The sequence below is a fragment of the Symphalangus syndactylus genome, chromosome 19, assembly GCF_028878055.3.
Source record: "Symphalangus syndactylus isolate Jambi chromosome 19, NHGRI_mSymSyn1-v2.1_pri, whole genome shotgun sequence".
Lineage (NCBI taxonomy): Eukaryota > Metazoa > Chordata > Mammalia > Primates > Hylobatidae > Symphalangus > Symphalangus syndactylus.
Genome location: NC_072434.2, coordinates 73,845,178 through 73,862,519, shown reverse-complemented (window position 1 = coordinate 73,862,519; position 17,342 = coordinate 73,845,178). Strand labels below are relative to the sequence as shown.

The 17,342-nt window shown below is 40.5% G+C and overlaps 1 protein-coding gene across 1 annotated transcript in view; it reads right to left on the bottom strand.

Annotated features, from left to right (window-relative positions):
- Window positions 1-11,827: 11,827 nt before the first annotated feature.
- Window positions 11,828-17,342, bottom strand: part of RAB4A (RAB4A, member RAS oncogene family) — a 32,607-nt gene continuing 27,092 nt past the window's right edge. The window contains exons 7-8 of the mRNA XM_055234648.2: window positions 14,334-14,470; window positions 11,828-13,520 (exon numbers count right to left, since the gene is read on the bottom strand). Of these exons, the coding sequence (XP_055090623.1) occupies window positions 14,355-14,470 (116 nt within the window). The 3' untranslated portion in view covers window positions 11,828-13,520; window positions 14,334-14,354. The remainder of the gene's footprint in view (window positions 13,521-14,333; window positions 14,471-17,342) is intronic.

Here is a 17,342-nt window from a genome sequence, read left to right as displayed (position 1 = left end):
CAAAGAACAAAAAACAGAGAACAAAAAGAAACCACATACATTAGTAACGACATTAAATGTAAATAGTATAAACACACCAATTAAAAGACAGTAACATGATTCAGCTATATGATGTCTATAAGAAATTCATTTTAAATGCAACCATATGAGTAGGTTAATAGTAAAGGACAGAAAAAGATGGACCAGGCCGGACGTGGTGGCTCACCCCTATAATCCCAGCACTTTGGGAGGCTGAGGAGGGTCGATCACTTGAGGCCAGGCGTTCAAGACCAGCCTGGTCAATATGGTGAAACCCTGTCTCTACAACAACAAAAACAAATACAAAAATTAGCCTGGTGTGGTGGCACATGCCTGTAATCCCAGCTACTCAGGAGGCTGAGGCATGAGAATTGGTTGAACCTGGGAGGTGGAGGTTGCAGTGAGCTGAGATCACACCATTGGACTCCAGCTTGGGCGACTGTCTCAAAAAAAAAAAATAAATAAAATAATGAAAAAAGACCATAAAAACGCTAACCAAAAAAGAAAGCAATAGCAAAGTTGATTTCAGAGCAAAGGAAATTACCAGAGATAAAGAGGGTTTTTATATAAAAGGGTCAATTCACCAATAAGACACAGCATGTTTAAAGTTGTATGCACCTGGCAGCAGAACTTCACTGTGTATGAGCTTCTGTGCCCATACTGCACAAGCATAGCGACACTTTCTAAAACCTGCTGGACTTACTGTAAGTGTGGCAAGCATAATCCCTAAAAAATGAGACAGTACAGAACAATAGAACATAGGATTCTCCGTACGCCCAGGGAAAGCAGGGTTATGACAGGAAGCAGATGGCTATGGTGGACAGGTGAATTACTGGAAAAAGGCTAACATGACAAAGAAGATTGTGCTGAGGCAAAATATGTGAAGGAAATCTGACAACTGAAAGGAGAACTAGACAAATTCACCACTACAGTTGAAGACTTCAATACTCCTAACAGTAATAGAACTAACAGAAAATCAGCCAAGATGGAAGAACTGAGTATCATTAATCAAGTGGCTGTAATTGACATTTATAGCACTCCACCCAACAACAGCGTAATACATATATTCTTCCAAGGCCACATGGAACATATCTCTAAGACCATATCCTGGTTTATAAAATAAATTTTAACGAATGTAAAATAACTGAAATCATACAAAGTATGTTTCTGACCATAATGGAATTGAACTAAAATTCAGTAATAGAAGGATAACAGGAGAATCTGAAATTGCCTGGAAGTTAAACAACATAGTCATAAATAAATCACCAAAGAGGAATTCTCAAGAGAAATCAGAAAATATTTTAAGGGGAAGAAAAGTGAAATTATAGCATATTAAAATATGTGGGCACAGATAATGCAGTGCTTAGAGGGAAATTTATTGCATTGAGTGCTTTTATTATGAAAGAAGGTTTCAGATCAATAATCTGAGCTTCCACAGTAACAGAAAACGATAAGTAAAATGAACCCACATCTAGCAGAACAAACGAAGACAAAGAGCAGACATCAATGAAATTGAAAACAAAAATGGAAGATGAATGAAGCCGGGAGCTGTTGCTTCAAAAAAATTATTGAGAAACCTCTAGTAAGACTGAACATTTTTAAAAAAGAAGCCATGCATATCAACATCAGGAAGGCAGGGATTTACATTTTACTGATTTTTTTTTTTTTTAATAGGGTCTCACTTTGTCACCCAGGCTAGAGGGCAAACATGGCTCACTGCAGCCTCGAACTCCTGGGCCCAAGTGATCCTCCCACCTCAGCCCCCCAAGTAGCTGGGACTACAGGCACATGCCACCACGCCCAGCTAATTTTTGTATTTTTTGTAGAGATGGGGTTTCGCCGTTTTGCCCAGGCTGGTCTCGAACTCCTGGGTTCAAGGGATCCCAAAGTCAGGTATGAACTGTGCCTGGCCTTACTGATTATTAGTGATGTTAGCATCTTTTTCTTATTAATCCGTCATCTTTACTTCTTTGATGAATGACCTGCTTATGTGCTTTGCCAATCCTTTATTTTGGAAAAAAATGTAGAAAAGCGCACTGACTTTTTTTAAGTGAGTTTCTTTCTGTCTTACTGATCTTGTTAGGGTCTCTTTATATATCTGATATCCATCTTCGGATAGATATTTTGTGAATATTTTATACAGCCTATTGCTTTCCTTTATGTTTTCTTTTGTCTTATGGAAAATATCAATTTGCATACTCAAATCTCAAACTTTTCCTTTACAGATGGGGGACTTTGTGTCACTTTCAGAAAGTCCCTTCGATTAAAAAAAATGCAATATTGTCTTCCAATGTTTTAAAAGAAAAACTTTGCTTCTAGTTTTAGCTCTTTAATCCAACTGAAGTTAATTTTTTTGAATATGAAGTAAAAATCCAACCTTCCTTTTTTTTTTTGAGACTAAGTCTCACTCTGTTGCCCAGGCCGGAGTGGAGTGGTGTGATCACAGCTCACTGCAGCCTCGACCTCCCTGGGCTCATGTGATCCTCCCACCTCAGCCTCCCCATCACTGGAACTACAAGCATGCACTACCACGCCTGGCTAATTTTTGCATTTTTTGTAGAGATGGGGTTTTGCCATGTTGCCCAGGCTGGTCTCGGATTCCTGGGCTCAAGCCATCTGCTGGCCTCAGCCTCCCAAACTACTGGGATTACAGGCGTGAGCCACCCTGCCTGGCCCAACCTTCCTTTTTTAATCAAATGGGTAGCAGATGGGTTTAACACCATCTGTGAACAGTCCTTACTGATATAAAGTGTTACATCATTAAAAAAAAAAAAATTCATGGGAAGGTTTCTTAGATACATGGGAAGGTTTGTAGATGCTGCTCTTCTATGGATCAGTTTGGACAAACCTGAGCTCACTATATTCTTTTAAACGCAAAATAAGTTTTATAGTTTATTTTATATCTGGGAGGCCAAGTCTCCACATGCCCACCTTGTTCTCTTTTCTTGGTTATTTTCTAAATATGAACTTTAAAATGAGCATGTCAAATTCTATTTTTAATTCTATTTGGCAGTTTCATTAAACTGCACTGAATTTACTAATTTTGGAAGATGAACAGCTTTCTAATATTGAGTCTTTTTATCCCCAAATATAGTATGTCTCCATTTAGGTCGGTCTTCCTATATTTATTTCAGCAGGATTTCAAGTTTTCATGAATAAAAAGTCTTGCACACCTGTTGCTGGATTTGCTCCCCACCTCCATCAAATTTTCTAAATGGTTCCTGCCAATGTATAGGGAAAGGACTAAAGTGGAAGGAAAATTACTACATTTTCTGATAAATGAGAGGAGCATATGAGTGAAAACAAAAATTAAGGATGATGTCATTAACTAAATTATTTTGCAATTATCTCAAAAGAGAACTGGAAATGATCCAATTGGAAATGACCCAGTTCATCAAGAAACTGGCTAAAGAAAACATTATTTCCACAAAATGGAACCCTATGCAGCCTTTAATGGGAAAGCTCTCAATGTACTGAGAAGTGGAAAGAGCTCCAAGATAGAGTTTAGGTGTACAAAAGATGGTGTATGTAACATGTTATCTTTTAAGAAAGGGAAGGCTAATAAAAATATCTGTATCTACATTAAGAACCTCTGGGAGGATTCACAAACTAACTAGCGGTTACCTAAAGGGCTAGAGGAAGAAATGGAGTGATGGGATGGGGAGGGAGCCTTCAGTGTTCACCTTTTCATGTGGCTTTGATTTTTAAACCGTTAAGAATGCATTAACCATTAAAAAATAATCCTAGAGAAAACAAAAGAGAAACAAATACAAACACCCATTCTTCAAAGATATGCCCTCCCACTGAAGATTCTCAGCTGTGTGATTCTTAAGCTAGACTAATAACTGAGCCGCCTGGGGGGTCCTGTAAGTGAATGTTCTTTGGGCTCCTGCTCAGAGCTTCCCACTCAAGAGGCCACTGTCTGGCAGCGGAGAACAGCGCGGGGCCCCTCCACTGCCTGCTGTTCTGGAATGGGGCTCTGGCACATTACATATTTAAAACTCTGCATGCAATTTCTGGATGATAAGGTATAAATCCTGGATTTTCACCAAAACAATGAACTTTTTCTAGGAACAGAATTTTGACATGATTCTGTTAACCCACAATAAAATACACAGTACAGCATCTTCAGACTGCTGCTGATGCTCATCCAGCATTTCCGGAAGCCCTAGGTCTGACTTCATCTTTCCCTTGTTCTGGACCCAGGTTCTGCTCCACTTTCTTCCACAGCACGGACTGTCGCCAGGGATTCCCATGATGTGTACGTCATAATGCGATGCTCCAGAAGCCTGTGTGACTGCTACTTGTAGAATAAAAGGACACAGTCTTCATGGCTACCATAAAATTGATGGCCAATATTACAATAAAGACAAAATATAAACCATAAATCTCTTTTATAAAGTTGTGCATTTTAAATGGTTGGGCTTCCTGCTCTGTAAGTGGGAGTGTAAATTGGTCAAGTTCTTCAGAGGGCAATGTAGCTTTATTGATATTTAAAGAGTATGCCTTTGATTTAGCAATTTTGCTCCTAAGTTTTCTGATACATCCATATGTGCAGATACACTGAACGAAGGTGTTCACATGGTGCAGGACATGGATCAGACTGTGTCACATCCACACTGCCTGCCTCTAGTCATAAGCTGGACCTTGACAGGGGGAAATGCAAAAAAGGAAAGCATGGAACAATCTCAAAGCATGCTAAGAACACAAATGGGTCAAGTGTCGTGGTTCACGCCCATAATTCCAATACTTTGGGAGGCCGAGGTGGGAGGATTGCTAGAGCCCAGGAATTCAAGACTGGCCTGGGAAGCATAGCGAAATTCCATCTCTACAAAACAAAAACATTAGCCAGACATGGCAGTGTGCAACTGTGGTCCCAGCTACTTGGGAGGCTTGAGGTAAGAGGATTGCTTGAGCCCCGGAGGTTGAGGCTGCAGTGAGCTGTGATCGCACCACTGCACTCCAGGCTGGGTGACAGACTGAGATCCTGTCTCAAAAATAAAAATAGAAACCCACAAATGGAAGGACACTCTGCCTCCAGTATTTTCATATGAAAAGGGGTATTCAGAGAAGTGCATCTGAGGTCCTTACGCGAGCAGTTAAAGGGGCTAAGGGGTTGGCTGTGGGAGGTGAGCCTGTGTCTGCAGCTAGGAATTTTACTGTGCACATATGCTTTTGATTTTACTAATGAAAGATGGTCCAAACCAGTTAAGGATTACTATTTTGGTCGTGTGGGGTGGCTCACGCCTGTAATTTCAGCACTTTGAGAGGCCGAGGTGGGTGGATCACTTGAGGTCAGGAGTTCGAGACCAGCCTGGCCAACATGGTGAAACCCTGTCTCTACTAAAAATACAAAAATTGGCCAGGTGTAGTGGCGGGCACCTGTACTCAGGAGGCTGAGGCAGGAAAATCACTTGAACCCGGGAGGCGGAGGTGGCAGTGAGCCAAGATCACACCACTGCACTCCAGCCTGTGCAACAAGAGCAAAACTCCATCTCCAAAAAAAAAAAAAGATGACTATTTTGTGAAAATTAACATCACTATTAGTTAATGTTTTACTGTTCTTAACATTTAGGTATTGACTAATACCTATGACAGCTGCGGCATCCATTTCTGTTTCATTGTTTTAGAGCTTCAGGATTTCAGAAGAACTGGGAGTTACTTTGTGTCCAGGTTGCTGTCTGCTCTTTGAGGAGAACCTGGGAAGTCTGGACCAAGCACATACTTCCTGGCAACAGCCTCCTAGGACAGCCTCTCGTGCTGCCCCATGGACAATGCATGGCAACCCAGCCTGCCCCTGCATTGCCCTCAGGCCTTGACCCGTGCTCACTTGTAGATACTTACACTCAGCCCCCGTTTGTCATCTGTGCTTTCTACAATGACCACATAGCTAAATGCTTCCTTGAAGCCCAGCTCAAGTATTCCTTTGCTGTGTAGTGTCACCCAGCCATGAAACAAACCTGTATAATGTCACCCAGCCATGGAACAAACCAGAGTAAAGTATCATCCCCACAGAAGATCCCTGTGAACAAACACCAGACTCTGTGCCTAAACTTCAGGCCACTAGACGTTTCCTAAAATGTAACTACATATGGTAGAAGTCTGGAGCAACAGGCTAGCATTTAAAGCCAAAATTATTCCTGGAAATAAAAAAGAGGAAAAGAGGATAGCCAGTAGTAGAATAATTGCATAGTTACAGATTAAAGAAAAATTCATGAGTGAATAATGAAATTTTTCTTCTACTCTTGCTCAAGGACTAAGTAGAGATGAGTAGCACAGGTGAGGGCTAGCGTGGGTCAATAGTTTATTGGCAGACAGCACAGGAATGCCGCTAGAATGAATACACTAACTGCTGCGGCTAGAAAGGCAGATCCAATCATATAGTGTGGAGAACAGCCTCCCCGCGAAGGCCTCACAGGCACCTTCTCACCTTAACGAGAGGAAGATCTAACCAACACGTCAGTACCAGACTGCCTTAACTGCTGAGAAGTAGATGGTGACAGGCATTCTGAAAGCCAACTGACATGCGTTTTCACTCATGTACTTCCAACCTGTAATACTTTTAATTTACTGAATTCAATTTGCTGGAGGCAGAGTCAAAAAAACCAAGCTACCAAACTTGCAAGATTAAAAAAAAATCAAAACATGGTTTCACAATGATGATAGCTTACCCCTCACTCCAGATAATTTAGTACTAGCTGGGTGCCGTGGAGCATGCCTGTAATTCCAGCACTTTGGGAGACTGAGGCAGGAGGATCACTTGAGCCCAGGAGTTTGAGACAAGCCTGGGCAAAATAGTGAGAGCCCAGCTCTAAAAAAAAATAATTAGCGGCCAGGTGTGGTGGCTCACGCCTGTAATCCCAGCACTTTGGGAGGCCCAGTTGGGCAGATCATGAGGTCAGGAGTTCGAGACCAGCCTGACCAATATGGTGAAACCCTGTCTCTACTAAAAATACAAAAATTAGCTGGGCGTGGTGGTGCGTGCCTGTAATCCCAGCTACTCAGGAGGTGAAGGCAGGAAAATCGCTTGGACCTGGGAGGCAGAGGTTGCAGTGAGCCGAGATCACGCCACTGCACTCTAGCCTGGGCGACAGAGTGAGACTCTGTCTCAAAAAAATATATAAATAAATAAAAATAATTAACTGGGCATGGTGGTGTGCTCCTGTAGTCCCAGCTACTTGAGAGGCTGAGGTGGAAGGCCAGCTTGAGGTCAGGAGTTCAAGGTTGCAGTGAGCTATGATTGCACCACTGTGCTCCTGCCTGGATGACACACTGAGACTCTGTCTCAAAAAAAAAAGAATTTTTTTTAAATGGAAAATACTCCTATACCAATTAAAATCAGAACTGTTTGTAGTTCTTAAAACAAATTTTCATAATATTTGAAATTTTCATAATACAATGTTGGGGAAAAAAAGATTCCAGTCAACAGAAATTCCAGTTTCTCGTCCACTGTGCCGTGCAGAGGGACCTGCAACCAGGGCTGCTGACTGCTCCCTGGGTTTGGCCTTGGGCCAGCCCCTTGCCTGGACGGCTCGGGTCCCTCATTTGTAAGATGGGCCTAATATCTGCTATGACCACTGCAATGGGTTGTTCTGAAGGTTAAATTAAATTCTAAATGTGAGAATACTCTTAAGTTGTAAAACATGCTGTGCCCCTTCAAGGTTTTACTATTACAGACATTTCAATGGATAGTATTATAAATAGGTTATTGTTAAACTAAATATTATCTAGCGTTTCTCCGGCACACTATGGTTTTTAAAGAAGAAAAGAAAGGTGGGCATTGAGTCCTATACTTTGACAAGGGATGGGAGATGCAGTGAACAGCAAAAGGAGCCCTCGGCAACCGCAGATACTCACAGTGGGCTCTCTCCAAGTGCAGGAGTCAAGTTCTCATAGCTCAGATAGGGCTGAAGTTGGAAAATCAGAAACACACATAAAGAACTTAAATAGAATTCAGAATTTGTCAGGTGAAAAGAGTGAGTCTTAATATTAGGGTAGGAAAACTATTTGCCATTCCTCTATTCCTTTGAAAAGGCAGCAGAGTTACTAAGTTTCCAAGATCTAATTATAGTTCTGGCCTCTGCTTCAACATGGGGACTTGTCAACTGTAACTTAGAGTGTGTAATTAACAGAAGTGAGAGATTGAACACATTTCACCCCTAATCATTTATGAGGCATCATAAAATACTACAACAGCTGATCATGGCTAGGCCTTAGATCAGAGGTTTATGGACAATTATATCCTCAATTGCATCTGACAACCCTCGAGCTAAAGCTCCCCATTCTTACAATATCAAATTCTGCTAAGATGGAGAACACAGCAGGCATAACTCCTTGTTCACAGGCTGCACTGTGAGATGTGCCAAGAGTCAAGTAGGAGTGCACAGACAGAATCCCCAACATGTTGTTGTTTACCTGACAACAAAACATGAGGCCTAAATATTGTAAGCTATCAATCCCGGAAGGTCAAGCATGTACTGTAGTCAGTATTCAAAAACAAAGTGACCTACTGCAGGAAGAAAGGGTTTTAACTGCCTGTTTGGAAATTTTGCAAAGTGGGATCTTGCAGTGCAAAGGCGGTACCAGCGATATGCAGATACCCTGGAAAAGACTTAGGGACACAGTTGGCTCTGTGATCATTTTTTCCCACAAGCCCTGGGGTCCCTCCTATGTGCCAGGCATCAGGCACACCAAAGCAGCCCTGTCCCAGGGAGCTCTTAGCCCAGGAGAGAAGACAAACAAGGACAAGGTACAATCAATGAGATCAATAGCAAGAAAGGAGGTCTGGACAGAGAATCCTGGGAGCTGGGTGTCTGCATATGCTGAGGTCAGAGAAAGTGCCACAGCAGAGAAGTTTTGCACACTGCACCCCAAAGAGCAGCAGGCCTTCCACTCGACTGACTTAGAGAGCTGGCTGAGGAGCATTCCAGGTGAGGAACTCGAGTCCCCACAGAGACTGTGAGAAAGCCAGAGGCGTTCAGAGAGGTGCACGAGTGTCCTATAAAAGCAGCATTTTCCGCTGGGAGTGAGAACAGTATAAGGGCATGGTAGGTACCTTCATGGCCACGCAAACCAATATGATGACTTTTCTGTAAAAGCTAATAATGTGGTAGATTTACCTAAAATCAATCATATTATAAAATTTCCTATTCAATTTAAAATTATTTGAGGGCTCACACCCAAACATACAGAAATTAGCATTTTTACCATCATGCATCATTACTTGGTCCTTCAATATTTAGTAAACATAATTATTTTCGTGACATTTTAGAATGTAAAATACTCAGAAATTAAGCAAGTTTGTTTTCTTCACTCTAGTTTTCTTTAAAATGAAGTTTACATATTGCATCAAGAAGTTAGAGAGTTTTGAGAGCACAGGTATCCAATTTCCATGGAGTTTTCCATAGAAGTTTCATGACAATGCCCTTCAGCATGAAGGAGCACACGAGATTATTGCAAGTTTAAGAAATGGAGGGCCAGGTGTGGTGGCTCATGCCTATAATCCCAAGGCTTTGGGAGGCCAAGGCGAGAGGAATGCTTTAGGCCAGAAGTTTGAGACCAGCCTAGGAAACACAGAGGCAAAACATAAAAAAAAAATTAGCCAGGTGCAGTGGTGCATGCCTGTAGTCCCACGTACTCAGGAGGCTGAGGCAGGAGGATTGCTTGAGCCTAGGAGGTTGAGGCTGTGGTGAGCTATGATTGTGCCACTGCACTCCAGCCTGGGTGACGGCAAGACTGTGTCTCTGAAAATTGAAAAAAACAAACAACAATAACAACAACAAACAAAAAAAGGAATGGCTCAACCCACCTTCTATACAGTTACATATGGTCCGGACAAGCATGCATCAAAGTTAAATGTTTCCTTTACAGTAAAATACATTCTTCAAATAGAGTAGTTTGAAGATGAGATCTTCAAATTCGTAGAGATGATTTAAAGTAAATATGCCTCATGTTACTACATTGGCAGGAGTGTTTTAAAACCAGTACAACAAGGGGGACCAGCCCTCCAAAGCCATGCTGGCTATGTATAGCAGGCTGATGGTCCTGGTGTCCCTGCTAAAGGTACAACTGCCCCTGGGCCAGGGAACAGCACTTCTGTACAACTGGACACATGCTGGGAAGTCACTGCCTCCAATGCTTCAAGAAAGACACATTTTGCTATTTTAGCACATACCAGAAAACCAACTTTATATGATTGCAAGATATGAAAAACATAAATAGCCTTGGCTTTGTAAGTTCCCAATGGTATGGAAATTTCATAAAATTTTTAGAAAATGCTATTGTCAAAGATGCATACTGACGTATTTTTTTCTTTTTTTTTTTTGAGATGGAGTCTTTCTCTGTTGCCCAGGCTGGAGAACAGTGGCATGATCTCGGCTCACTACAACCTCTGCCTCCTGGGTTCAAGGAATTTTCCCACCTCAGCCTCCGAAGTAGCTGGGACTACAGGCGCCCACCACTATGCCCGGCTAATTTTTGTATTTTTAGTAGAGACGGGGTTATACCACGTTGGCCAGGCTGGTCTCGAACTCCTGACCTCATGATCCACCCACCTCAGCCTCCCAAAGTGCTGGGATTACAGGTGTGAGCCACCATGCCTGGCCTTGAGTATTTTTGGGTGAAATGACAGATGCCTCAGATGTTTTCAAGTACTATAGCATGAAAACACTGGGTAAAGATAAAACAAGATGGCAAAATGTAGGCAATTGTTAAAGCTGGCTGATATAGTGGTTCATTAGGCTATTTTTCTCTATATTTGAAAATCTCTGTTATAAAAAATTTATAAGTATATAAAGGGAGAATCTGGGGGGGCTCAGGCATGGTGGCTCATGCCTGTAATCCCAGCACTTTGGGAGGCTGAGGTGGGAAGTCCCTTGAGGCCAGGAGTTTGAGACCAGCCTGGGCAACACAGTGAGACCCTCCCTGTCTCTACAAAAAATAAAATTAAAAAAAAAAAAAAGGAAAGAAAAAAAAATGAGGGGGATATATGAAGGAAAAAAGTACATAAATGCTCTTTTAAAAGAAAAAAACAGATTCCCTAACCACATTATTTTCTATCAGTAGGTAGTAGGTAGTGTTTTCTAACCTTTGAGGCTGGTGACCAACAACTTGGGTCACTTGTCCTACTGAAAGTGGTAAATCTTGTGTTCTCAGATAAATTCCTCTAAAATTCTAAAACAACCCTTTAAAGAAATAAATACAATAGGGAAGTAACCAAGTCAACAAGTGGGACAAACTCAGGTTGTACGTACAGGAGTAGTTAGATGGATCAGGAAAGAGGTGCTTCACAAATGGCACCACAAAATATTAAAAATTCACAGGTTTTTTTAAAGCACCTCTAATGTGCCTCTCCAAAAACATAAAAAGATGACAGAAAATAAGGAAACATCATCTGCTGTGTCACAGTACAAATTACAAATCATTTAGGTTTCTAATTTTAGCATCAGATTCTTTAAATACTATTATTGATCTGCTAGGAATCAATGTTCTTGAATTCAGCCACTCTTATACAAGCCACAAGTAATGTTTTCAACAAAACCATTATAGATTCCCAACTTGTGATGTTCTCATTTTCACTTAAATGCTGGACTGTAAAAGAATATATTACAATCTCCAGTTTAAATGGTCTTTATAACCTTTTTCTAGGAAGACTGAATAATTACTTTCCTAGAAATCTAAATTAAGAGCTTCCTGAAAACTTAATGAGTTGCGGGAAATAGAAACATGACATTTATTACTAGCCTGAACAATACCAAATTATCTCCCCTCCTCATTCTCCCTAAAGGCAAAGCCTGATTAACCACCATGGTTTGGTTCTCCAGCAACTTTTATTGGTCAAAGGATGCAGAAGGATATATGGTGTCTGTAGTTTAATTAACAGGATCGTTTATAAAACAACTTTACATTTATCTTATTTTTAAAATTCTTGCTTTTGAATAAGCTGATGTGTTAGAATAGACATGCTCCTATCCCATGCAAAAAGCTGTTCAAAAATGAGCAGCTTGCAAATCTATCATAAATGAGACATTGAATAAAACATTCTTACAGTGAGGTCTAAGAAGTAGTTCAGTCTGAGAATTTGCTTCAGCTACTTTTTGAAATAAAATATTCAAGGCATAAGAAGAGCAAAACTCAAAATATCTAAAACAGATACATTTTTATCCTAGTCATTTCCCAGAGTTTTTATGTGTCTCTGTGCTCTGCTGATTAAAATAAACAACAAAAGCAGTAGGCATCTTCTAACTAAAAGTTAATTTACTAGTCTTCAACTAAAAAGTCACAGTGGAAGAACATATATAAGGTGAAGAAAGCTTTTTAACCTTTCAGATTTAAATAATACTGTATTTCAACTTTAATGAAAGGTTCCACCATATATTTTTTGCACTGACATTTTAAAATACAAGAACAAGTCTTTGTAATACAATATATACTTCAATATACCCAATATACCTTATATGAATTAAAAACATGTCAACTTGATAACTGTAGTAAGGCATTTAAGTATTCAGCAGAAGCCATAAAGAAATTTCTTAATGAGTGGTGTCCTTTTAATATTAACTGGATTTAGCAGGTTTCCTTAAAATGAACAGAAAACAAAAGATGTGAAAAACAGGCAGTGATGCCATTATACTGAATTCCAGAAAAAGCACAGTACAAACAATGTGTTTTCTAGCAGGGAGACCAGCAAACTGGAAATGGATGAGCGGCCCCAGCTTACATGGTCTATTGTATTTTATCAACTGCTGAGAGAAGTATTAGTAGCCCAGTAGGTTTGGGTAAAGGTACCAGAATCCTTAGTGCTAGTCTCACAGCCTAAAACAGAGCAGGTACTCCAGATATACTTCCTGAACTGACCTGGATGAAGAGGCTTTAAAATCAACAGAGCTGGACAGTATAAAGTTCACGGAAAAACTCCATTTTTCATTTTATTTTGGTATATTAGTGAATGTCTACTGATCTAGTATTTCAAGTGTGGATCACGTAAACACCATGTAGAATGTAGTAAACGGAATTAAATAAGAAAACACACTGGCTATCAATGCCAGAGTCTTTGAATATCAGGTCATAAATATAACCAATTGTGCAATATAACCAACATGATGAGAAAAGCACACCTCACAATTGACAATTTTAGTTCATATGTTTAAAAAAAATAAAATCTGAAACTGCATTTAGTGCCACATTCTATCATATCATACATCAGATTCCATGCTGTGGAGCCGCACTGGGCTACAGGACATACGGTACATAGCATGTTTTAAACCGAAAGTAAAAGGGAAAATATGAAACAGAAAATTTTTACGTACACATCTAACGGTGTCGTCCATTTAATTCAATTTATATGATTTGCTGTGCCACTTTGACTGGCTTGCAGAACACCCCAAATTCTCTTTTCCCCATAAAGATCTACTTCCATACAGAGTAGAAAAGGATGGTGGTAAAAAAAACTTCAGATTCTTCAGGTTCCAACGATTGTGTCCCAAATGCCACTGTATGAACACCTAAAAAATATTAAGAACAATTTCAAAATCTGCACAATTATAAATGCAAAAGTAAATACAGCTTAAAGCCTAAAAGAGAATTCGTGAATATCTTGTCTTTTAATACTTGCCTGTGCCTACTACATGATGTCGACTATAAATAAAACGTCCACTGCGGTAAATGGGAAAAAAGAGGAAGCTTTAAAAGTTAAAGGGAGACATTTGTCAATTTTATAAATGGGCCTCCTGTTTTAGCAAAAGGCACATTCATTTAGACCTCAATCAATCCAGGAAGGGCTCCTCACTGACATAAGGAATCAGGATATCTCACCCTTCCCATCAACCACCACCTGCCCTTCCTTTCTTTCTGAACAAGAGCATGAGAATTTCCTATAGAGTATAAATTCTTTCAGTTAGAACATCCAACTTTAACTTATGGGTTCTTCTCCTTCTCTTTTTTTTTTCTGAGACAGTTCTCACTTTATCACCCAGGCTGGAGTGCAGTGGTATGATCTTGGCTTACTGCAACCTCTGCCTCCCAGGCTCAAGCAATTCTCTTAAGTTGCATGAGCAGCTGAGACTACAGGTGCATGCCACCATGCCTGGCTAATTTTTTGTATTTTGTAGAGATAGTGTTTCACCATGATGCCTAGGCTGGTCTTGAACTCCTGAACTAAAGCAACTGGCCCACCTCAGCCTCCCAAAGTGCTGGAATTAGAGCCACTGCACCCGGCTGGGATCCTCTCTTTTTCATACTGCAGCTTCCCAAAGCTTTAACAGGCCTCCGCACTTCAGCTTGCCAGGAACTCAGGGCAGGGAGGTGTCCAAACCCACCTGTGTGCTCTCCCATGGTTCCTAACAACCACACTCCTGAGCGTTCGGGGCCTGTGCGCGCCGCGGTGACCTCAGCTGTCTCAAGGCAGCATCTCCGTACTGAATACCTGAGCCCATTCTTTCTGGGTCCAGCTCACCTAAGGACCAAGCAAGTCTTCTTTTAAAAAAGGCTTTATGTTTCTTTGATCCCAAAAATAGATTATAAAAAAAAAAGCAAAGTACAGAACACTGTGTATATATTCCACCATTCTGAATAAAGAGGAAAAAACTATATATATATGTTTGCTTGCACTGGCACAAAACATCTTTAGCAGGATACATATGGAATGGCTGATTTGGAGGAGTTCTAGATGGCTGGGGACAGGAGGGGGTTGTAACAGGGGGACTTTTTACTGCATACTCTTTTATACTTCTTGAATTTCAAATTATGTGAATATATTATTTATATAAAATAATTTAAAATTAAATTACAAAGATACAATTTTTCACTTACTAGATGGGCCAAAAGTCCAAGTATGATGATACTACACACTGTGGACATGGCTTTAGTGAAATAAGCCCATCACTAGGAGAAAATGTGACAGCCTCTACACCAAGATCCCAAATGCTTATGTTCTCTGACCCAGCAATTCCACTTCTAGGCATTTGTCTGACACACAGACTCACGCACATGTAAAAAAAGAAATATTTATATATAAAATTATTTACTGCAACATTACCTATAATAGCAAAATACTGGCAACAACCCAAATGTCCAAAGTAGACTGGCTCATGAATTATGGTAACAGAAAGGTTGAGTGGTCCTTATCCAAATATAGGTTGAGCGGTCCTTATCCAAAATACTTGAAACCAGAAGTATTTTGGATTTTTTCAGATTTTGAAATATTTCCATTATACTTACAGTTCAGCAGCCCTAATCTGAAAATCTGAAATTTGAAGCGCTCCAATGAGCATTTCCTTTCAGTGGCAATGTTGGCAATTAAAAAGTTTCAGATTTTGGAACATTTTGGATTGGGGATACTCAACCCATATTACACATTACACACACACATTATGTATGACATTATGTGTTATATGTATGATATTATGTGTTATATATATGTACCTTATGTATTATATGTATATATGGAAACTATATGCTGATTTGTAATGATTTGTAGGTTATACAATAGTAAGTAAAAAAGCAAGGCGTGGTAGTCTATCATATGATACATTTTATATAAAAAAGGGAAGAAAACAATGGTTTTTGAATGTATTACCCATTAAAAAAATAAAAAGTACTGCTGAAGAATCCTAATTTATACGCTTATATTTTTTTCACCTAGAGGTACTTATGATTTTGATGATCTCAGAAAAAAACACATCTTGGAAGATTGTATATGAGTTGTTCTATCTGATGCATTCAGGGATACAATATTAAAATAGCAAGGTCATGTAAATACAACCTCATGCTGAGCTTAATAATACTCAACAGCAAGCCAACTGTAATGATTTATGTAACAGTCTTGGTTTTTGTACCAAGCTTAGTAATTTTTTTTTTTCTGATAAAAAAAAATACAAAAAGATGACATGTCCACTTCTGCTGAAACCTAGCCCTTCCACCTGGGCCCGACTCTCCTCCCTCCTACTTCACCTAGCACCCTCCTTCTTCCCTGCCCTCTCCTGGCGCATTCTTCTCTCCTTCCCCCTCAGCATTTAAACATGCTGGAATTTCTCCCATCACCCACAACCCCAGCTTTAAATTAACCCTTTGCATCCTAAAGTGCCAGCCTGCGCTTCCTCAGGAGAGGAGTGGACACTCTGCTTGCTCACCTCCTACTTCTTCCTGACGGATGGCCAGCCATCTTCTACCTTCATAATTCCGCTGAAATTGTTCTTGATCAAAATGATCACTGACTTTCTATTCCCCATCCCAATGTGTGTTTTTCAGCTCAGTCTTAGCTTATGAGGCTTCCCTCTGTTACTATTACATTACATAATGAACACTCTTTTGATTTGCTTATAATTAGGGCTTAAGTGACACCCACATTCCCTTGATTTTTTTCACACATTTCCGACCATTTCCTTTTTCATCATTTTTGGTAGATTCCTCTTCCTCTGCTCATCCTCCAACTCTAGGGTTCTGTTGATCACTGCTCTCCTTAAACACTGTTCTCTGGACGATCACATTGCTTCCAGAGTTTTAGCTGTTCCTATATATTGATGGTTCCCAAACTTATACTGCCAGCCAGGAACTCTTCCCCAAGCTTACTAGATAACTCCATGTTCATGTCTCAGTGTTACCGCAAAGGCCGCACATTTGCAACAGAGCCATCTTTATTCCCTCACATTCCCTGCTTCTCCTCTGGCTCCACCCCATCTCTGTCTAGAGACACCAGTGTGACAGCTGTGAGTCATCCTTGGTTCCTCCTCCCTGCTGGCCCTTTCTCCTCACCCTGTCCCACCTAAGAATCAGTTGTCCTGTCCCACTATTGGGCATATGAGTCGTAAGATGCTACTGCCTAAATATATCTTAGATCCATCTCTCTCTCTCCATCTCTGCTTCCATATCCTTGTTAAAGCATTAATCAGTTATCTCTTACTAGGATTACTCAAAAATGCCTTATAATTGGTATCCTGGCCTCCAGGCCTGTCCTCCCTTCAGTCTGTTTTCAACATAACCCCCTACATACATGACTTCTCTCAAGTCATAACCCAATCACATCACCCACCTGCTGACAACCCACCACCTACAGCAGTGGTTCTCCATCTTGGATGAACATTAGAACCGCATGAGTGAACACGTAAAATCACTGATGCCTCGACCATACTTCAGCCCAATTAGTTCAGCGTCTCCAGAGACAGAGCCTGGGATTAGAACTTTTAATGCATCTCAGTGACTCTAGTGCTCATCCACGGTTGAGAATTGGTAATCTACAAGATAAAGTTCTAGATCCTTGATGAGGACTGGCTGGCTCCTGCTTTTCTTCAACCTTTTCTCCTGCTATTCCCTCTTCCTCACTCCCTTTG